The 24243-nt window shown below is 38.1% G+C and overlaps 1 protein-coding gene across 1 annotated transcript; it reads right to left on the reverse strand.

Moving 5' to 3' along the window:
* Window positions 1–797: 797 nt before the first annotated feature.
* Window positions 798–23957, reverse strand: TMEM181 (transmembrane protein 181; the record flags this gene model as incomplete). Its single annotated transcript, XM_010023788.1, has 17 exons — window positions 798–876; window positions 1811–1877; window positions 3476–3565; window positions 4463–4545; window positions 5140–5191; window positions 5286–5388; window positions 6058–6115; window positions 7190–7281; window positions 7640–7770; window positions 8463–8562; window positions 9507–9587; window positions 11607–11723; window positions 12775–12893; window positions 13476–13566; window positions 14823–14878; window positions 19560–19663; window positions 23853–23957. Coding segments are annotated over 17 exons (1528 nt in total), but the record flags the coding sequence as incomplete, so codon positions are not given.
* Between the last annotated feature and the right edge of the window lie 286 nt (window positions 23958–24243).

Genomic DNA, 24243 nt, shown 5'->3' on the forward strand with positions numbered 1-24243 from the left:
GATTCGTTGCTGCCTAAATAGTTCCATTTGAACAGGCTGGTTAGAAAAGCAAAACAAAACCTGAACCAAACAGTTCTGTTGTGGCAGTAAAACATGTACATTACACAAATAGCTTTGCACCACTGAGGCTATTTGGCTCACCAGAACTCGACTATTTGCACATATCTCACACTTATGAATCTGGTAAACTCATTTCAATGAATTACAAAAATGGTCTTAAGTGTATATCACTTCTTTGTAGGAGGAAGGGAAAGCTTGTGTTTTCTTGCATCAAACAGAAAAAAAAAAAAAAAAGAGAAAGCCCTAAGACACTTCATTCCCCGCCTCCAGCTCAAAAGACTAAGGTAGACAATTGGAAGGGAAACGAGGCACGTACATGGACAGTATACAAAGCATCCAACACAAATGCAACAGAGGAATGACAGTATGCTGTACACAACCCTCAAAACAAACCAACCCAAGAAACTAAGCAGCAAGGAAGCAATTTTAAGATCACGATATAATCGGTGATATTTGTGAATGGAAATAGACTTACAGACCAGTCCACAGGCATCCCGCTACCAGGCATTTTATAAGACAGGTAAAAATTTTGGTTTCTTAAGTTTTCACCACAACCTTTCCAAGCATTCTTTTCTTCAGTTTAAACTTTGTAAACAGAAACAGAAGCAGGATGTCCTTCCTGGGAGTCAGCATTCAGATGACAGCAGACTGCAAGGAAGCCAAGGAAGTTGTCCATCTAGGAAAACTTCAAAGTTGGTTTAATTTCAGCTGAACAAGTCTGTCTACATCAGAATCAATCAATCGCTGTCCGACTCCTCTTTGTACTTGGCTCTAATAGCTTGGCCATTCTGAAGTGGCATTTCTTCATAATCACTCCTGTGAAAGAGATACTTGTGAAAACTTCTGAACACAGTGTTTAGATGGGAAATCCAAAATAAACAGGAAAACTAAACTGCATCGAGGCATTGAATTGTTATTTGGGTAAGAATCTGGTATCTTTTTTCCTTCCCTGTTGGAGGTATGAACAATATATATGACTTTTCCTCAGAAGATGATGCACAATAGAAGTTACTCCAGCAACTACAAGCCACTTTTCACAAGGATCCATATAGAAGCAAGCCGATATTACCACTACTCATCGATCTAAATGAAAGCAAGCTAGTTCAGACAAACATACAGCTAGTCTAGCACAAGTTTGCTCAGTTCACCGCAGTATTAATCCCATCCTCACTGTTCCAGCCACTTCAGTCAGTGTCTTTGGTAAAAGGTGAAAGTATCAAGGGCAGATAATGCATTTGTTCAGTGTCCAACACAGACACATCTGAGCGGGGTAGGTTTTAAGTGCTATTATAATTCTCTTATTGCAGAAACTCATACAAGTCCAGGACTTTTTGTTAGATTTGATTATTCTTATTTCAGTCAGTGATGGACTTAAGAAGAGCCCTTCTCCTTCCATGAAGCATTTACATATGAGCTGCTAGGTCCACCTGACTTCCTTCCTGGTTTCAGAGGAAGCTCTTTCCTTTCACAGCTCTTGCTGCTTTCACCCTATGACCTACCAGCACACTACAGGTGCTTTCTTACCCATTTGCATCAGTGCCATAGCAATCCCTTTTAGAAACCAAAAAAAGAAAAAAAAGAGATAACGTGCATTCTTATTGCATTTCTATTTCAGAGTAAGACTGTATTTCTGTTCAGAATACTTTCACTAACAACCTACAAATCCTTCACCTATTTAATGAATATGGAAAAGAACATTACAAAAATAACACACTTCAAGTAACTCTCCATAGGTATTTTATAATCTTACCCATAAATCACATCATCATCTGAATCATTCAGCATAGAAAAAGCAGGATTGTCTTTCAACTGTGATTCTGGAAAGTACAAATAGGGGTTAATAAGTTAAATACAGAAACGTGGCTGTACTTCTAACTCAATGCTGTAGCAACAGATTTGACAATTCCCAAGACAGTCATGACTACAATTCAGCAAAACTGTATCCAAACAGGAGTTGTCTCCTTCAAATCCTTTACCCTTCCATCCACAACATCATGGTACTCTTGAAAGATAACAATCTCATTTTTAGACAGATATTCTCCTTGTGGTATAAGTGGATTTCCTCACTTCTGCAGGTTCCTATGTCGTATTATTTCAACCTGCACTTAAGAGTAATTAAGTCAGATTTCATCATTATTAATCATTATGGAAAAGCACAGACTTGTCTTCTTGGTTATTTCTAAACTACAAATACAGTAAACCAAAGCTGTAATCCCTTGTATGCAGGTCAACGATTAGCTAGTTATTTTTCACCCTTGTAATAGGTGAAGGAAAGACTTGTACCTTTATGGTGAGATGAAAGGAAAGACAGGACTTTTCATTGGCTATTTATGACAATTCCCTCTACCTTGTTTTAAGACCTTCATTTCTTGCATAATCTGTGCTTCTTAGCTGCAGTGCATAATTATATGCAAATAAAATTCAATCCAGCAATTTGCCATAAACATCCTCCTGGCATTACTTTCTGCCTTCTATAAACTAATATTTCTTGTGACCCAACAGCAAGTTTTTAACTTTATTCTCACCCAGACATTTCTTGTCTTCTTAATGTGAAAATAGCATTTTTCTGTAACAGTTCTACCCATATCAACTCTAAAATGTTCAAAGAAAGGACCAGCTCCACTGCATTCTTACCCCTGCATACCTGTCAGCACATAGGATGTTCGTGGACAGGGTGATAGATAATCTCATCTAGGGTCCCCTTCCCATGAAAGTCTGGACTAGATGATCTTTCCAGGTCCCTTCCAACCTGGGCTGTTCTATGGTTCTGTATTTTAAACTCAATGCTTAAAGCGGAGAGTGACTCGATACAAATATTTATTTTACAGATCTTTGTATGTTAGGAAGGGATGATGTTTTATAAGCACCAAGTGAGGCAGATTACATCCTCTACATAGCAATAATAAAGAAAAAGAAGTGCCACTGATTCGGTGGGTCCTGTGCAGCCCAATTGTGTCCCCCAAAATTCCTCCCATGTTGGAGATCAGCTTCACTCCTTTTCCAACATTATGTTACCTGTTTCAGAGTCCAGTTTGTCAGCATGCCCATATATTAACCTTTGTTAGAACAAAGTACAAATGAAGTATTGTTGCTCCTTAAGGATTGTCTGTGAGTCAGGGCAAAAATTGGTGCATTACATGCAAACATCATATTGACTATAACCTTGATCTAAGTGCATAAGAATTCAAGTCTAGCTGATCAGTTGCATACATTTTACATGTTGCCTCATATTCCCAATGCTGCACTGCTCCTGAGCAAATTAATTTCTACTTCAGTTAACTTTTCAAATTCAAACAGTATTCAAACTTTGCAAATACAAATAGTAACAAGACAACCAAAATACAAAGGTGTTACACCATATCTGCTAATAAGCCAGCTCATCATCCAAGTTTGCCAGACAATTGCTTACACTTACCATATAGTGCATTCTTTGAGGGTGAATACACGAAGGCTAATGTGTAGAGATAAAAGTTCAATAAACCATAAAAAGATAAGAATTCTGCTGGTATTAAGTGTCAAGGATATTGCTCAATATAGCTCCATACATACTAACTTTAGAAACAAGACCCAAACCATACATAAGCTGGTTCAGTGGAAAGAAAGTTTACCTTACTAAAGTTTGAAAGCATGAATGGCTAAACAAACCTGCATGTTTTAAATTCTATGACCACTAGTGCACTCAAGCCATTTCAAAGTAAAGGTCCCACTGAAGACAAAGCTGCCTTGGGTGCCTTACGAAAGCTGAGTAAGAAGGCTTCCCAAAATGAAGGCAGGAAAATGCTAAGGGCTTTACATACTGTTTTATACTAGCTCCCATCGCTTATCTGTGCTTATCAGTAAGGGGCAGTTACAGTTACATGGGCAATTTTAGAGAGTAGAATGAACTGGCACCTCATGGTTCAGGTCCAGAAATAAAATTTGCAATCCGGTTGCCAACAGACATCAGAAATAGTCTCTCTCGAGTCACAGTTCCCAACCATGACCTCTCCCACAGGTAGTCTGGGACCAATACACAAATGCGTTTTCAGTGACTTCTAAACTATTAATTTCTCAAATACTTTGGTACGCCCCATGCCAACTGACAGGTATACAGCAGGCTAAATTCATACAGTAAATACAGCCAAATCTGCATGCATATTTAGGCTTTCACTCCTTTCAAGAGTTTTAAACACAGCTGTGATTTTTGTGATATAAACAAATTAGACTGAAACTGTCTCAGCTCATAATCTTTATGAAAAACCATTACAAAATGCTGACATGAAACCTCGATCAAAATGGACTGAACTTCAAAAGCCCACCTAAAAGTCAAAGGTCTCAGTCCTTAGGTACATCATTCTTAAGTACCTTCTACATGAAAAGAGATTAATATTCCTACTTGAGTAGTATCACAACACAAGGATATAATTCTGGTAATGAGTCGACAGCTCAGCAACAAAGTTGTCCTGTAGAACTTGTGCTCCAAAACGCAGGTAGAGTATAACAATGCTGTGGAAATAAAGTTATAGCATTCAGGTGTACTGTGCCTTGAAACTGCAAAACTGAAATAGTAGCTTGACGGAAGAGTATATGAGAATATATTTATGTTAACATGCTGTTTATTTTAAGACATGTTTGCTTTCATAGTTCCAAATTAAGAATGATTCTTCTGTGATTAAAAGTCAGTAGTCAACTGAGTAAAGTGAAGAAAAAAATCCCCATGGTCTATTTCCCTCAGATTTCATCTGCTACAGACAATCCAAGACAATTTAAACAAACTGCTCATCAATAATCTAAGCAACCAATTCTAAACTCCTGCTTTGACTAAGTGAAACTTAGAAAGCTCCAAAAGACATGAAGGGTGCACTTCAGACCACTCTGCCAAGTGAACCTCTAAATCTTGCCCTGGTAATAGAAATAAAGTTAGCTGCAAAAGGCTCAAGAAGCGTTAAAAAGCTAGGAAATGCTTGCCATAACAATCATATCAAAACACATTCCCTAGTTCCACTGACAATTTTATCATCAAGAAAATGCATTCAAAGCCCTAAAAAAAGAGGGTTATAAAGGTTACAGTACTCAGAAATGTACTTTGAAAAGCCTTACCTAATGACAAGCACTACAAAGGTTAATGCAGTCAAGAATTTTAACCTGAGATCTGAAAAAGATTGAGAAAAGTTATTAGTGAATTTACACCTCCATCTAAGAGAAACAAGTCTGTTCAGGGAAGAATCAAAAGAAATATTCCTTACCAACATAAGGCATGTTACGAAGTTCTGAGCATGCCCTCACTATCAGGAACAGAAGGTAGAGAACATACGTGGTTGCCACCACAAGGAAGAAGATTTTCATTCCCTGTAAGAAGAATGTTAGTTTTTATTATTTAACAACATATGGTCTATTCCTTCTTCCCTCAACAGTAATCATTATTTCCCAAAGCATAACATAAAATGGTCTGTTTATTCAGGGAAATTAGGCTTACAAAAGAAAGTATAAAATAAGGATGGCTGTACACTGAGGTAGGTTTTGGGGGAATGTAAAGAAAGGATGTTTAACAGAAATCATCGTTTTGTTCACTGAGTTCACAGTGAGCTGAATCTCAATGAGTTTCTAGAAGCACAGCTCCTGAGAACAGTACAATGACCAGTATAAATCAGATCTTTCTTTACAACAAGAAAGTCTGAAATTTACAGGAGCAAAGATGTACAAAATGGACTTAATAAAAGGCTTAAAAAATTTCTTTCAATCACAACAGTCAGGAGTCCACACTAAACTTGTGGACTTGTAATGTTGAGCCCCCAGATTTGCAAGACCATTTACTCTTCTCACTGGGATGGAGCTCCCTATGACCTAAGCACTATCTAAAGCAAAACTAGAAGTATCCTAGTCAGCGTAACACCATCTGACCAGCATTTGCTATTTTCTCAACTGTGCTACAGATTTCAATAGAAGGACAAACCATATCTCCTTGCATTGCTTAACTCCACTTGACAAGTTAATAGCAAGAAAACATTTCCGACTTACCTGGAAATTACCCGTGTCAACTCTGTATTGATATGTAGGATCATGTACTTCATTAACACTAGGAAGATTCAAAAGGAGAAAGTGATACTTACACAATTACAAAATAGAAGGTCAAAAAGCTATACTGACCAAGAAACCCACTAACAAACGAAAGGTTTAAAGTTACTATACCTGTAGAAAGTACTGGCTGTAGAAATTGGTGCAATGCCATTGATTCCAGTGGAGTCATGACAATTTACAGTATCTAACATCCTCCTTCCCAAACCCAGTTTTGAAGGAATATGGAGGATTTCAGTTGTAAGCATGTCTAAGCTCCCCACTTACTTTTTAGAAAATGTACCACATTGCAAATTCCTACAAGCCTTCAGGATTTACTGTTTAAATTTTAGCCTTGTGATATGAATTATACTTAAGAAATAACTGTGGTATAAGCCCTTCCCTTACAGCAATTCTAACAATAGCTCATTAGCACGAGCATTGCCTGCAACTGCACTGTTTTCAACAATGTACAGCTGCATGGAGAAGGTTAAAAGGTATATTTCCTTCTGAGACATAAAGTAAGAGGCAAACACTTGAGACTAAAGCAGTTTAGAACTTACAAATGTACCAAAACTGAGAAAGTTTTGTGGGTGGGGAATAATAACACCTCTATGTTAACATATTGTTAACAAATTGGGTAAACAGAGAGAAACACTAAACCAAGCACAAGAACTAAGTTTTGAGGAGCAGTAGCATAGCCTGACTAAGCAGTGGCAATAGCAATTGTGCAGGTTTAGTAGTTGAGAAAGTTTACTCAAACTGTGTAAGTTAACTACAGAGAAACTGCTGCTTCAATTACTAAAAGCTAATTAGGACATAGCGCTAGAGGCAGTATTGTAGGGGTCACAATATAAATGACAAACTAGCAATTTCTAGATCTCACACTGATTTATAAAATTAGGTACTGCTAGATTGTCCATGGGAAATTCTGTTTTCAAACCAGTCACAATTTGCAAAGCAAAGATGTAAGAATTTGAACACCATTCCCACATCACAATTGGAGCATTAAGAAACAGATACTAATTACAAACAATCTTTTCACTCTTGAACACTTTCAGTTGATTCCTTTTGCACTAAAGTTTAAATTACTTACGTTTGCCATATTCCCAGTGTAACAGAGGCCAGCCACAATAGTCCAACAATAAAGAATTTGGGCAGATAGAAAGTTAAGCACTTCCTTTCCCCCTGTTGAGAAAACAACAGTGTGGTGAAGGAGTGAACCCGCATTTGAGATTACATTTCTTCTTGACAGAATAAAGCAACTATCATCTTTGTTTCATTCAACATGAACTAGTTTAAGAGACTCACGTTCCGCACTTTTAATCTGCCCAGGTGATTACAGAAGACATAAAATTGTGAAAGTAAGATGCAGCAAATTTGGAGCATCCTATTTGTAAGGTCCCTCGTATTTCACACTGTACTTTAAGAATCAAATAAATGTCTCTTTTCTAAAATTTTGGTTTCATTTTTATCACCTTTTGAGAGAAACTGATAAAACAAGTACTGCCTTCTCAGTGAGTAATAGATAATGTTACACCCTTACCTGTACTCTTATACCATGGTAGACACAAAGCCAGAACAGTAACAATGCACACAGAAACAGTGACTGAAATAGATCATCCAGCATCCCAGGAAACCAGCTGTTCACCAGAAAAGAAAGGGGGAAAAAAGGATCTGTAACAAAATAAGGGGAAAAAAAGTTAAGGGGAAAAAGCACAGTCTTTCCATTATGAAAAGTAAAGCAGAATGTATCTTCAGAGAAACAAAACCCCCTAGAAGTTTCAAATTACACCAGTAAATCTGAAATGGTCCCAACATGTGTAGAAGATTTCAGGTTTTATTAGACTTTCTACTAAATCACTCTTCTTGGTGATGAGCTAAAAAATTATCACAGAATGACAGAGAGACAAATGTTCTTTTGGTACTGCTAGAGAGTGCTAGAATTTCATGTGGTTACTGGACTAAAAGTAGCCTCCATTTTTAACTATAGTGCAAGTATCTGAAAAATGAAGAAGACTTAGCAGACAAACACAGAAACTGCATTCATTATGTTGCTATATGAAGGGTTCAGAATGGTTGCAGCCACCTATTCCAATTGGAGCTTTACACAGGTAAAGTTGACACTCACATGACTGAAAAGAATGAAATCCACCTACTCATTATGCCCTTGAATTTGATATACTTAAAGCTTAGGGTTTTGGTTGGTTGGTTTTTAATTAGTTTTCTGAAGCATTCTGAAGCAGCAAAGAGCTGCTTGTAGATTCAAAGCCAGATTTCACCTTCCCTCTCTCTCTCATGCACTCTTTTTTTTTTTCCTTTGTTAAAAAAAAAAAGGAGCTTTTCTAAAAAATCCAGGATACAAGTACCATTGTAAAGTAGCAGAAGGGGAAGGAGGATGGACATCCATTTCTGTTCAATACCCCAGTCTCTCATGGAGAATTTCCGCAGGGAATGTGCAAACAGACACTATAAAACAACAAATTTGTAAGGAAGGAATACAGCCTTAGTGGTTTAACCACAGTAGAGATAACACAGCGCATTGTAAAAGCTACTTCACCTTGCCACTGAGAACACTGTAAAACAGAAGCTACATCTCTTATCTTCTACTTCAAGTTTGGTGGCTTACCCAATGCAAATTACTTAAACTTTCAAGCAACTGAGAAGGAAACCACCTAGTGCTGTGCAAAGCAACAGCGTGTGAAAAAATGTTTCCCAACTACTGGTCACAAAGTACCAACAATTACACTTTTTAAAAGAAACAGATTCCACATCACATTCACAGTTACCCGCTGAGGGACATCACCTATGTGAGGAAAATGTGCTTCAGTGCTTTAGTGTCCTTACTCTGAAAATTCTGCATTTTAGATGTTATGGGTTTGTGGTTTTTTTTTCCCCAAACACTTCTTTTCCAGGGGCCAAGCCAGGTTGAAGGGGAGAGACAATCTAAATCATAGCATAATTTAGGCTGTAAGGAACCTCTGGAGGTAATCTAGCTTATCCTCACACTCAAGGCAGTTACAGCTTTGAAGCTGGATCAAGGTTATAATCAACTGAGTTTTGCTCATTTTCAGAGACAGAGAGACCAAACTCTGGGCCTGCCTGTACTGCAATAAAATATTCTTTTCTAGCATCTAATCATGGTTTCCTTTGTTTAAGCAAAATTCTGTTAAATTCAAAATGAGAGTTTAGAAAAACAAGCTTTCCCATACATCCTATTTTCTTAACGTCCCTTCAATACCACTTGTAAAAACATAAAAGAAGCAATTATATATTCTAGAAACACTTTTTACACCCATTCAGTGGTATCTCAATTCTGCTGCCAGGGGTTAAGCTACTAAACACAGAGCTACAAAGCAGTGTTATCAGCTGCCTACATAATATACTCCAGAAAAACTGAAATAAAATCTTACCGTGACCACGAAAGTAAGAACTACAAAGACAAATCGGAACCAGATTTCCACTTGTGAAAAAGTTGGATTGTAGGTCTTCCACTGTAAGAAAACAGAATAGCCCTATGAACACTGTTTTGACAGAGTACATACCACACCAATAATTAACATTCTGCAGATACTGAAAAGTTCTCTGGCTTTTCAAAATTGAAAGGTATAACCAAGTCCCACCATATCACCATGGAAAGACAAATTCATACTGTAGAACTATGTGATGAAAAGATAACCAAAGCAGCCTAATATCCTTGCTTCTCTTTTACCCTGCCACTTTGTAACAAAGTGTGCCATCATACGTTAAAGCACTTTTCAGGACAAAAAGGGTATTCTTCATTGATTTCAATTACACTTTCATTAAGTTTGAATGCCAGTAACTGAGTAAATCCAGTACATTCTTCTTTATTACCAAGGTCAGATGCATAAGTGCATGATGAAGAGGTTGGTAAGGTTGGTAAGGTACAGGCATGCTTCCTGTACTGGGTTTGTTTTCCTAAAGCTTATTCTCTTGATTCAGAAGTGGAAAAAAGAAAATCAAGTAAGGGAAGAATAAACAACCTAACCAGAAATAAACCTTTTTCATAGGCTAAGGAGGAAAAGCTCCTTCTCCTCTAACCATTAGAAGGGCACAAACACTAATTATAACATGTCAATTTGCATAAACTCTGCTCTGTTGACAATTTATCTTATACCAGACACACTTCTCTTTTGAAGCCACTTTTGAAATGTAAACTCCTGGGTACCACATATGCTCTGCCCATCTAAACAATAAGCTCCACTGTTCAATGCATTACATCTGTCAATCTCTGTCTTTTTAAATCACAATGTAGAATGAAAATTATATGTAGAGAATCCCATTATACAGAAGGCAAACTATGATTTCAACTGAGCTCACCGTAAACCATTATAATAATGAAATAAACTGACATTTTAGTTGCTGCAGGAAAGCAGAGCTTTGGGTTTTGTTTTTTTTGGGTTTGCACACAAGTCTGCCTTAGACATGGCCTGCAAAGCAAGGCAATAAACCATACAATTTGTCCTGTTTGAAATCTATAACTAAGCAAAGGAATTGTGAGTCTGGCTTTTTTTTTCTCCTTAGAGCTTATTTTTAATCATATACTTTATGTGCTAGAAATACTATACACATTAATATTCAAGAAGTTAATTTAGTATATGAAAACCACTTTTGCTTTACAGTATGATTTTTGCTTGCTAGCTGTTCTGACATACCAAATGTTGCATACAGGTAGATTATACATTGTAACCTGCATTATAAATGGCGGTTTATTCCATTGTCTCCCAATGTAAATGTTTCTAAACTTCCTTCTGAAGCTGATCAGCACACACTGATGATGTAACTGTTTTATAAGCAATCTTTAGCACTACTGAGCTAGTTATTTCACTAGGGATTATTTTAATGAATTATTTTATTAGCCTGCTTATTTTAGCTGCATAAACATTTTTCTTTTCCTCATGAGCACAGCAAAAAAAAAAAAAATCTTCATGTCTCTTTGGGTTTGTTAAATGTTTCTAACCCACGCTTTTGCAAAGGCTGGAAAATGTTGCTAATTCAAATGCACCTTCAGGAAAGGCTGAAAAAGATACCATGCTTTAGAGAGCCAACACCTTTATAAGCAAATGCAGAAAACTGGATGTTCTAGTCTAGCTTCCCTAGTGTTAAAAATATCTCCCAGGAATCAGACTAAATTTACCTCCTCCAGAAAACAGCATTAGCAGTTCCGAAAGAAAAATCTTGCCTTATAAAAAAATTGGTCTAGACCCTTATTAACTGCAAACACTGTAACAGTTCTGACATTAGTAGTGATAGAAAAACTACCTGCGATGCATTTTTATGTTTATCTTCAAAAATGAGATAACTTTTTGTTACTGAATCATAGAATCAACCAGGTTGGAAAAGACCTTTAAGATTATCAAGTCCAACCATTACCCAGGCACTGCCAAGTCCTCCACTAAACCATATCACTGAGGGCCTTATAATTAAAGCAGACTTCTATGGTGTCAGTAATTAAAGAGATTTCTTTTGCTAACATAAAGCTTTATACTTACTGTGAAAGTAATATTCTGGATGTACGTTAACTTGTTTAGATCTTCAAAGCTAACAAATATGTTGTACTGGGTGTAGTTCAGGTAGCCAAGGTGAGCGACAATGATTTCACTGCATTTCTGTGAACGCATACACAGAATAGTATGTAAAAGCCTTCAATTTATTCCAGAATATGCACTGGAAGTATAGGTTGAGAATTTGTTTCTAAAAAGTCAGATATTCATAATATTTATTACATGCCTTCACAATGTTCATTAGAAGACGACTCAAACTAGACACACAGATAACAAATTTCTTAAAGGATACCAGACAAAGCAGAATGAACTGATAAAGTCAGTCAGCAGGATCAAAGGTTGAACTGATAAACAAGGCTAGCTTTTCACTTAAGCTGGTGACAGCAGCTGCTTGCAGCACTGGGAAGGATCTGAATAACTCTATCAGTCAAGCTCTAGGCCATTGGATTGTGAAATGAGGCTATCTTGTAGTAACTCATTTCTAGAAGTTAACATGAGGAAAAAGAAAACCCAAGCATATTTCTCTCCTGGCTGTGTGTAATTAAATCTAATGGAACTCTATTCACCGATTTCTGCAGATTTCATATGTATGTGTATACATATATAAAAAGAAAGCATTTTATTTACCCTATATGCTTATCACAAAAAAATTCAGGTATGCCCCTCCTTAAAGGACTTGCATCTGGAGAAGCTGTTTTGGATGTCTGAGCTAAAAATTTCTTCGCAGGTGGCAAGAAATCTGTCTTTTTTAGAACACAGATGCCAGCTGATTTCAACCAGACTCTCTGCTAGGTGTTGGAGGAGAATTTTTCTTTCCTCTGGAGCCCTTAACCAATCTTCTACTACAATATCCCTTTCTTCAGCACTGCTAAATCTGCTTAAGTGACTAAGCCGGACACACTGCTCAGAGAGCTATTCTAACAAGAAAGAGGCATCTTTAAGGGGTAACAGACACAAGTCATAGAAGTAAACAGAAGAAGATGGATAGATAGGTATCTTGGTCAGAATTACTAGCTAGGTTGCAATTATAAATAGAACTATAGCCTTTCTTGAGACATGCTTAACAGATATATTCTTCTCATTTGCAGTGTAATGTAACATGCACACAGATTTAAAGAAAATGTACTGCATCTGTTTTGTTTAAAAAGGCACATACTTGTGCGCAACTGAGTAATCTTGTCCGATTGTGAACTTGATTATTAACATATGGTGTGCTTCCATCCTTCACCACTCCAAGTACTTTGACTGTCATAGTAACATTCTTTTTGAGGGATACTGTAATTAAAAGAGAAAACATTAAGCTATTGCTACATGTAGATATGAAAATTCAGAGTTCCAAATACAGTTTAAAACACATACTGACATCCAAAGATTACTCCAAGTTACTAAGTTATACTTTACTAGAGTAGAGGTCCAATATATTAATAAAAATCCACAAAACTTTTTTCTTTATATACTTAGGCAGTAAGTCACAGATGCCCTGTACTGAATCTTGATAGGTATTAACAATTACTAATACAGTATTTCTCACATATTTACAGGGAACTTTTATAGAAAAATATTAGTATCATTACAATCTACACATCTAATTCCCTCCAAAGTTAAAGAAGAGAGACACACATTCTCTAGATACTACTGCTTTCACATAAATAACAAACAACTTATCCCATATACCTGTTGCTTCCAGTTCTCAAGATCAGTGCTGTCCATGTCTTTACTGGGATAGTGGGAAGAAAATGTATCAGAGGAAAAACCCACCAACCATAGCCAAAAAGCAACAGGATCACTTATGTGACAGATGAAATTAAAGATACAAGTTACTATAGCAGTTTCCTGAGAATTAGATAAGATTCTCACCATCAGGCTGATCCAACTCAACTACGCAGGTCAGCCACAGCTGCTGGTTGTAAGTAGACAGTGGTGGTGAACTTAAATTAAATGGCTTCAGCTGTAAAAAAACCCCACCTGGTTAGTACCATCCATTATTCTGTTCATCATATATGTGCAGTTACAATGAGGAAAGACATCTTCATTATGTTTGTGACACTCTATTTGGGAATAGATATAGTATGTGCTACTCTGTGGACAGTACAATAAGCAGCTGAAATAAAAGTCTTACAGAGCAGTAACTTAAACAGCACATGTATTTTGCACAGCATTTAAGGAAAGCACATAAAAGCAGCAGCAATAACCCCAAAAAGTTCAGATATGAAAAACAAAATCCTGAGACCTAGCCTGAAAATGGAAAGTCATTTCTAGCACTTTACATCAAAAGTCAGATTTGTGACCCCTCAGTTTTAAACGTTACACTACAATTATGAAAACCACAACTGTTTTCCACTAGGTTTTCTAAAAATCCCATATTAACTTCAAAAGCACAGAAGATACCACTAGCAGATCATACCTACAAGCAGGAATGACTTCTCCTATTTGATATAAAAATACGCTTAAAAGAAAATCCACCCATAATGTCATACCAATCCAAACACATACAGGTGGCTAATAGACAAAAAAATAATGTTCCAGTGTACTTAAAGAAAATCTACTTAAAAATCCCTCAAAACAACACAACAAAACCTTCTTAGCACTTCCACCAAAATTACTTCAGATACTAGGTTGACAGTAAAGAGCTAGACAGAAATAAAAATGCAAGAAGTGACAACCAAACTATGAGAGCTTTCAAGAAAACAAATGAGAAGGTTCATGTTAGGAAGCCAGATCCCAGGTCTTGGTCACGTGGACAATTAAATTAACAAGAAAAGGAAACATTCCTTCCCAGCTGATGGAAAGGAAGATCACAAGAGGAGTATCATTAGTTGCCACTGACAGTATTGCTTTTCAGTTTATGTTCTCAACTTCTATTTCTGGACCCCCTACCAGAATCTCCAGCATGAACCCCCCAGGGAATCCTATCAACACCCATGCTACTTTATCAGAAAGTACTGTGTAGAAAATTCATAGAATTCTCTACCTTGCCAGCTGACAAAGGTAAGAGATTAGAAACTGCTGCTGGGCCACTCACGAAATAACAGCGGTAGTACAATATTACATGTTTTATTTCAAACTGGAAAGCACTGTGTGGCTGAGAAGTTTTCCAGTAAAAAAAAAAATACTTAAAATAATTGGGGGATGGGGGAAATATTTAACCTTACTGACATCAAATAAAGCCTCTCCTGTAATCCAATGATATTTATTAACTCTTACCTTTAGGCTGTTATTTAAATCAGTTCTTGCTACAGAAGTTTCGATTACATTAGGACCTACACAATATATAAGAAAGTAGAAAGAAAACAATATTGAAGTATGCGTATTACTGATGTAAAAACATGATTTCAAAAACATCTCCCTGCAAAGCAGGTAAATAGTATCCCACTTTTCAGATATTTAAGCTGAAGGATAAATCACTGAAGACATTTCTGTACCATTAATAAACTTGGCCTGGATGTTCCTTTAAGCCTCTCTGCCATAGGATTTCTAGGCATGATTAAATAGGAAGTAAATTATAAATCAAGAACTCCATATCAGAAGCCCTGCACGTGTACTCTAAACTTCTACAACAAACCGCAGTATTTTTCCCAGGCTAAACTGTATACTGCAGTCATGAAAGTTCTCAGTTACAGAAAGAGCTAGCTAATAGTGTTGTTACAACACCTTGAAGCTCAACATGGGCTGCAAAACCCACCTGAAAAACCAGCATATTTAATTGCACTACAAAATTTCTACAGCTAAACTACTACCATTACCTGATCTACATAGAGCATTGTGTCCATAATGCATTGCACTCAAGGCTTGGGTACCAGGGCACACATGTCTCATAGTATTTGAGTGCATGATGCTAACACCTTTTTATGTATGAGTACCACACTTACCTGTCCAATCACAGTAACAGTACTTCCTGCCTAGTGCTGGGTTTTCATTGCATTAGTCTGTTCAAGCCAAGTCTGTTCAAACCACGTGCTTGGTTGGGAACAGTTCTCAGTCTACTCAGACTGGGCCCCAACTTTCTGTAGAAATCCAGGGCTAAAATATATTATGTATGTAATCGCATAAACAGAATTGCATCAATTTCTGCTAAAACAGACAATCTGTTTCATCAATGGAGTATCATGTCCAATTATAGTGGGAGATGTTCAGCTTGCTGCCAGACTTCTATGACTTTTTATGCAACCATTCCTTTAATCATTTTGTATACAGACATACACACTTAACATGCACTGATCAACAGCATCCATCCACTTACACCCTACCTCTAGTTCTGTATGCAGTAAATGGGAAACAATAAAATCATAATTTATGTTAGAAGAGACCTGAAGAGGCCATCTAGTCCACCATCTTGCTTAATTAGACCATATTGCTCAGGGCGCTGTCAAGTCTTAAACATCTGCAAGGACAGAGACTCCTGCAACCTTCCTGGGTAACCTGTTCCAGTATTTAACCACCCTCATAGTAGAAGAAAATTCCTAGTATCTAGCTGGAATTTTTTATGTTCCAGCTTGTCTGTTGCCTCTCACCCTATTATCATGCCCCACTGAGAAGAGTCTAGCCGTATCTTCTGAGTACCCTCTGATAAGGTTATTGTAGACAGCGGCATGGTTTCCCCTCAGCCTTCTTAGGTATGCAAGAACACATGGTACTGGAGAGAAGAGGAATTCATGCATGTATGTACATATACAACAGTACTCATACATGCCTGTGTATAGATATGAAAGGACTAAACCAGAAAAACTAAATGGAAGAGTAGGAAAAGGTCTGCATCTATATACCGGGGTGTGAACAGACAGGGAGATGTATAGCACATGCACAGTCAGGACATACGTGTGTGTATCTGGGCCACTCTAGAGGCTTCCCAGCCACAGTACGATTTCTCTGCCCAAATGGTCTCTCCCCTTACATATTTGGTCTGGCAATTTAATGTAATTTATTAATCCTCAAAACGTGCTGTTTCAGCCACAAACTTAGTATTAAAAAAGAATATCAAAAAAAGCAATTTTTCACAAAGACCATGAACTTCAAAGTTTCTACGGAGAAACTGTGGAAAAGAAGGAAGTTTACAAATGAGCAACATGGGATCAATCTGTGCAAGAAGTATTTTAGGTTAGCTGTCATGACAGCTCTAAAAATGCAGCATTGCTTGGGCTTCTATAACCACTCAACTACAATATTAACAACCTTACGAACTTTCACCCATCACACTCAAAGCCTTGTATTAGAATTACAGTTCAACTTCACTAACAGCCACCCACTATGAAGTCAGCACTGCATCACTGAACTTTGCAGTTCTCCAGGACATATAAACAGGGCAGATTTTTGGATGGCATTTTTGTTTTGAAAAGTACAATTCAAATCCAGTAAATGCTCATAGTTGATGACTCATCATATTTCAGTAATTAAGTCTTAACAAAAACAACAGAATGAGCCTTTTTTAAAAGTTAGGGGGTTTTACCAGAAAATACGAGCCAATATTGGGACACAGAGATATCACAGTCCCAGTTTTTAAGAGCAGCAACCAAAAAAAATTACGAGGTTCTACTGCTATAATTGCTACTCCTCTAGCAAGCAACAGATTAAAGCTCTTTCAAGCAACAGATCAAAACAATGCTGTGGTCGTATTATTAAAATATGGTGATTTAATTGCACTGTTACTGTTTTTCTTTTAGTCTTGCTTAGTTAACAGAATGACATCTGAAAGCAAAGAACCACAGGTTCTGTTCACAGGTGGTGAATAGAACTACGCAGATACAGAAAATGAGCTCTGCACCTTGGATTTTCCTTGCACTTTCTTACCTAAAAATTGACACAGACCCATTGGGAAAAGAGAAAGAAAAGTGTAACTTGGAGGAAAAAAAAACCAAACAAAAAAACCCAAGAAACAAACCAACAAGTTTGCATCTGTCATGCGTTACAAGAACTGAAAAACAACAGCTACCTTAGATTAAATTGTCTTGTTTTCTCAGACGAGAAGCAAGACTTCTGCTAGGCTTCCCAAACTGCAGATAGAGATGTTGAGTATTGGCAATGGCGTATTCAAGTGGCACAGTAAATACAGATGCATCTCTCACTTATCACTTATTTATGAGGGTTCGGAGAGTTTTGCTCAGACTGAACACTTTAATGAGGGAGGACTCTATTGTTAGTGCCCCTCCTTCTAGTCACAGGAAGCAAGGAGCTGTCAATGAAAGCCTCAGAAGACATCACAGTAAGTATTCAGTCAGTCTCCTCCCAAGGTAAACAGCATTACCTTAAAAATAATTAAGCTATAATAATGAACTGTGTTCATGCTGTGTCAGCAAAACTATCCAGCAAACCAGTCTTACAATGACAAGAATCCCACAGCTGTTCCTGAAAGGGACTGCAGGTGAACCCTGGGTGACCAGCCGCAGGGTACATATGACCTGCTTACAGCAGCCAAGTCCCCTGGACCAAAGGGTAACCACATCATCAGATCAAGCTGCACGCAGACTCAGCGCAACACACCGACACAGCTCTCTTGCAGGTTCTCCTACTGATTAAGGATTAAATGCTCATTTTGTCTTCCAGGAGCACTGCTTTTTGCCTAGTTTTACATAAAACAACTTGTTTCCATTCTTGCAACTGGGCAGTATAAATACACAAGCATAAATATGGTTCGCTTTTTAAGCCAAATAGCAAAATGACACTAAATTAAGGAATTCAAGGGCTTTTTCTTTTTCCTTTATCATTCGTATAAAATGCATCTTTGTAAATATGTTTATACTGTATTTTAGTGGCCAAATAATGCCCTTCAGCAAGCATCCTTAGGAAAATCACAGGAATATTACTGTTTAACCTTTACGAACTGGAAGTCTGTTTGGAACTTAGTCTGCTACAATAAATCAAACACAGACAAATTTCATTATTTAATGCTGTTATGAAGAATGCACTGCCTACGAGGCACAGATGGGCACAAAAAGCCCAACAGCTGCCTCCAATTAACCCCCCCTTCCCAAGGCAGGCAGGAGCAGATGAGTCCCAGACCTGGGCAGCCTGTCTTATTTGGAAGGAAGTGAAGGACAGGGCAGTGGTAGAAACAAGGCAGGTCAAGAGGTGTCAGAGTGGCACAGGAGAATATGCTGGGTGACATGAAAATGGCAGTAAAGTGGGGGGAGGTAGTAACATCCTTAAATAATTCTTACATGGGCTTAACGAGTACAAGTCTCTCCCTTCCCCTTTCCCTGTCACTTCTGTGTTGACAAAGCTATCCTGACAGCAGAGTATTAGCTTATTAACACCGCAGGGACAGCATGCTGACTTCTTTTGCAAGTACGTTTTAGACCTGGAGAAGCTCTCTGGCATGAAATACAGAGGGCTCCCACGCTTTCCATCTGTCTAATTACACACTGCATCTCTGTCGACCAGACTTGCACAGATCTCTGATATACAGGACAAGGATCTAGGCACTAAGTGCTTAGCCTCACAGATCATGTCACGACTCCCACAAAGGTCTCTGAAACCAGAGACCTCAGCTCATATATGTTTGACTACAGAAGTTTGTATTTTTGTGTTACTAAAATACTTTGTATTTCTGTGGCATTTATCACCCAAACATTTAGAAGGCTTTACAAACAGTTACCAATTTCTGCACAGTAAATCAGCTATTAGCACCACCATTTTACTGACTGAAATACAAAGAAAAAAATTAACGTAGCAGCCTGCTGAAAAAAAAATACATTACAATGAGGCTGGTTTTGTTTCACTTTACTGACCCTTCCCTACAAGGCAGTTGCAAACACCAAATCTGTGTAGGTAGTACTCCTATGAGAAAATGAAATGGAAGAAACACTTCCCCCTCCCTGTGAAAAGTAATACTCTCTCAGACACCCCCGGGGCAGTAAGCTCATTAGCATTTAAATACATCTGTAAATACTAACAGGTTTAGACAAAGGATACAAGAACTGTAATCTTTTAAAAATACAACATCCTTACCTGCTATTCCTATGAAGACTGTCAGACCAAAACAAACAAAGAATACTACAAAGACCAGAACAAAGTGACGTTTGGACAGTGTATATAATCGCATCGGTGCCAGCCTACAGGAAGCAAAAGAAAGCAAAGAATTAGTTGTCGGTCATACTTTTAAAGTGGGGAGAGGGAGAGAATAGGCCCCATTCATTCCTCACACAGCAAATTAAACCAAACTCTGAGGTAACATTAAGGAAAAAATAAAATTAATGCTGCTTTATAGAGCAAGGGTAGCTACTAGGAATTATTAGACATATGTATATGCATGCATGCCAATGCCCCAAAATGTATGAATTTTGCCCATTCTTTTTATGCCAGGGTTTTCTACTGTCCTAGGACTTGAGCTTGAAAAAGCATTTCTAGAGAGAGAAAAAGTTACGGGGTTTTAGTTCACACATTAATAATTTAAGCATCCAAGATACCATGCCTCCTGCAGTAACAGCTTAACCTAAAGGGACTGATGTCACTAACAACTCAGTTACCTGCACAGGGTCTTCATGAATTTTCTGCACCCTATATATACATATACTACACTTCCTCCCTGCAGGGTCACCCCTAACAAGGAGTGAACCAGAAGCCCAGATCTGCTAGGTGCGCATGTTAGACCCTGATTGTCGCCTGAAGGCTACCAAAGCTTGGAAAATAGAAACTTGAACTTAAGTTCGTTATTAGACACTAAAATACAAATACACATAAAAGCAATGACATCTCCTCCACAGCTGTTTGGTGGTTATCCTTAAGTTAAAGACAAAATAGAGAGGAAAAAGGTATTAAAAGGACCAACTACATTCTCTTGGAAGCAGGTAACTTCCAGTTCTGTTAGCTTAAAGGAAAGTTGATCAAAGACTTAATCCTACATAATGTATCCCTCCTCTATCTCCCTTTTTGTTAAATGCATAGTTCAAAAAAGGACAAACCCCCATGTTTCAAATTAGAGCCAACATTTCTTTTTGATTTATGCCATAACTGAGCCACCGTACAGCTGATCTGTGCTACTGTTCCAGCAGGTATGATCACAGAAGGCTGTACAGTTTATATGGGGAAAGCTATAGGACTGGAGGTGGGGCTGTTCTCTGATAAAGTTGTATGAGCACCATCATGGAAAGAAATGAAAGCATAAGACCTTAATGACAGTGCTCCCTTTCAGCTTGCAATAAAACTTATTTTCACCAGATGAATGGTGCTTTTCCTGGTTAACCACATTATGAAGAAATGCAGAAAAGGTGGTGGAATGCTTTCCATAAGTCCAGCTTGAATTCTGGGACCAGGTACTGCATGCCTGCATGTCTGGCAGCCCTTAAAAGCAAGGCAAACAATTAACTTTAAAGCAGTAAAAAAGATTTATTAATAATTTCTGTTTTCTTTAAGAATCACTGCATTCTCTCCAAAGGAGGCACTACAAAAATAATTACATTTTTCCTTTACTATAAAGATTGAAAGACACAAAGCTTAATTTAGCTCATGAAGGAGACTAGGAAGGGAGGAAACCTCAACAGAAGTAAAGAGAACTACAAACAAGTAACTGTAAATGCTACAAGTTTGGATAAACTGGCTGTACAGGACTCCAGGCATAGCACCTGCAAACCGAGTGTAACTTTCCTTGCCACATGCCATTAGGCAGAGCAAAAACTCCATGGAAGCCTAAGAAGTCATAACAGTTGATTGCACAGGCAAAAAAAAAAAGGTAAATTGTACATGAAATTATTACAGTCATAAACAGGAACAGATCACATCTCTGTCACAGAGATCATCAGACAGAATTCTCACAGAGAAATACACTATTTAAAGTTGACTTTGAAAAATGCCAATTAATAGAGGCATTTCAAACCAGAACTTGTCTGCACAACTTTTCCAAGGATATAACTACAGTATTTTCCTTAAATCAGTGTCTTAAAACCTCAGCCTTCATGCATTTAAACAGCTTTAAAGCTATTGCATCTGTACTAGTACTAAACTAGCTAAGTAACTAAGGTACACTTTCCTATTTGTTCCAAGGGCTCCTTCAGTTCCTCAGATGATCTGGTATTCTTTGTCTGCCTAAGAACACCATGCATGGGATATTATGCATCAAGATACATCTTGAGATACCAAACCACTAATCTTAACAAGAAAATACTTCATATAGAAAAATGGTACATAAAATGCTGATATGCCTAAATTAACTGTAAGGGTTCAAGTGGATACCAAATGCTTCATGAGAGAGCACACACTGAGGATCACTCTCAATATACAAAACCAGGCCTGGATGGGAAAGTCCATGGGTCAAGAACTGCTGACGACTGGAAGAGTATCAGCTATATGCAGAAAAGTATCACATATGCTTGTGCTGTTTGTAACAGCTTACATCAGCGCATCAACCGCTATAGCCTGATGCAGGACACTTCTGACTTGCTACGCATATTCCTAGTTCTTTTGATAAGCTTCCTAATTCAAAGTTTTTGCAGACATTTCAAAATGCATAATGTGAACATGAAAAGCAGCTTCACCTCTGCAGTCCCTACAGAAAAGTCACCAGAGTTTGCCACCCAGCCAATACTCACAGCGTTACAGCCATCGGCAATTAACACCTTTGGTTACTCATACGCCAGAGCACAGATGTGTCTGCAAGCTTTCGAAGAAACGCGTTCCAGACACTGGCTCCAGACATTGGCTCCTTCTTTATTTCAACTCCTCTCCAGGTGGTGTAACACCTAGAAGTCAAAATAGGTAGGTGCACACCCACCTAAGAACAGTCCTGCTGGCACTTAACAAAGAGAGGAGACCAGAGAGAGTAGGACACTGTGTTCTCCCTCTTTCTGAAGAGAAACTCCTGCAGTCTTATTTAAGCTACTGATGGTTTGAGCTACTTTACAGGTCAGTAAGACAACATGGACACTTTTTGTAAGAGCAAATGTAAGAACTCAGCCAAATCTTAACTGCATTTATCATGAGAGCAAACAACTTACAGCATTCCCATCAGGTGGACTGCCCCTCGCTATACCTTGAGTGGTTTAAGTGTCTATTATCAGCCTATCACCAGCTGACAAAGCAAGCAGATTAAATTATCTTCCTGTACGTTCATTCTTTAACATCTGCATTTTGGAGAGAGATTATATCAAGCTTATTAATCTACATAAGTGCAAGTTGATGATCCCCACTAACAGCTTTCTTACATCTGAATGGCCTAACAAGGAATATAATGTTTGAAAGGCATTTACAGGAGAAACAAAGAAGGTTCCTTACTCTGGAAGCACTGTTCAAATGAGCAAAGAATTATGCTTTGCTTCACCAATAGAAGATGCTTTATTTGGCCTGCCCAAGGCAGTCCAAAGCTCAGGACTGGCCATCCAAGTGTCTGCAGATTTTTCAGGCAGCTTCCACTACCTGCACTGGGTTTTATCCTAATTCAGACAGGAACTAAATATTCTGTAATTAAACTGGATATGTCTGAAACTAACTGCAAAGGAAGGAGCAGAAAGCACCGAGATAGATACAAACAGAAAAATGTTATACTTAGACATTTCAAATAGTAGTCTGTAAAGACTCAACTGCACTCATGCAGCCTGTGCTAGAGTGAACTATGGAAACACGCTCCCATAACAACTGCAGACTTTCAGTAGCCATTCACACATGACATGTAAAGGTAAGTTAACTCTTATTCTATGAGTAAAGCTTTGGCTCAAACGGTTAAGCAAAATCTTTCTTAGGCTATTCCTCATCTTCAAACCACTTCTCATGCCTGCACAACACAGTCTTTACCAGAGTCAAGACCATCAAGAAAAACTGAGTCTCTTATACAATAGTTTTCACTTAAGACTCCCACTTTACAGATGGGAAAGCTGTGACAAAATTGGGATTAAGCAGTAGGTAGCACAGAGTTGATACTAAAATCAGAAATAACTTACTTTTACGCACAGCAGTTTCTCTGTCATACTGCCTCCAACTGCTCTTTTCTATTTTAGGCTCACTCCCAAATAAAACCATCAAAACCACTCTGATTTAAATTATTATACATGCTACCTACATTCATAGCACTGGGTCTGTCTGTACACACCGCACCTTCTCACTGTTTAAAGACATTACTTTCTTTGGTGTCCCTCAGGAGACCCTGAATTTCTTCGTGCAGATGTACTCCACAGTGGTTAATAGCTAAAGACTACATAAAAAGAGGCATACAATTAACAGTACTATATAACACTTCTATACGGCAACTGACAGCTAACCGTGGCTATGTTACACAGCTCGCGTGCATGGGGTGGGTTTGGCTTTTCTTTTTACGTGTCCTGTTTGTTGTACTCATTGAAGTCTGAATGATTAGTCACGACTACAGCTCTGTCCAAGCGAAGACATATCCGGGAAAACAAGTTTTTGCTCAGATCTAATCTGAGAATGGAGACAGAGCAGGGGTTATTCACCACAGAAGACAAAAAAGCGCAGCGTTCTCCTAATGAAGTGGGTATTCATCCTCGGGTTTCTGACTGCCGAACCACAGCCTCAGACACACTGATTTAACCCTCGGTGATCTTATTTCCTCAATGACAATTAACGTGTATAAACTGAATGACGGGATTCACCTCCTCACAGGGGAAAAGCCTAAACCACCGCACCCGGCCAGCAGAAGGCATCTCTTCTTCCCGCCCCGGACCCGGACCCAAGCCAACAAGCACAT

Source organism: Nestor notabilis, unplaced genomic scaffold (genome assembly GCF_000696875.1).
Source record: "Nestor notabilis isolate BGI_N333 unplaced genomic scaffold, ASM69687v1 scaffold29541, whole genome shotgun sequence".
NCBI lineage: Eukaryota > Metazoa > Chordata > Aves > Psittaciformes > Psittacidae > Nestor > Nestor notabilis.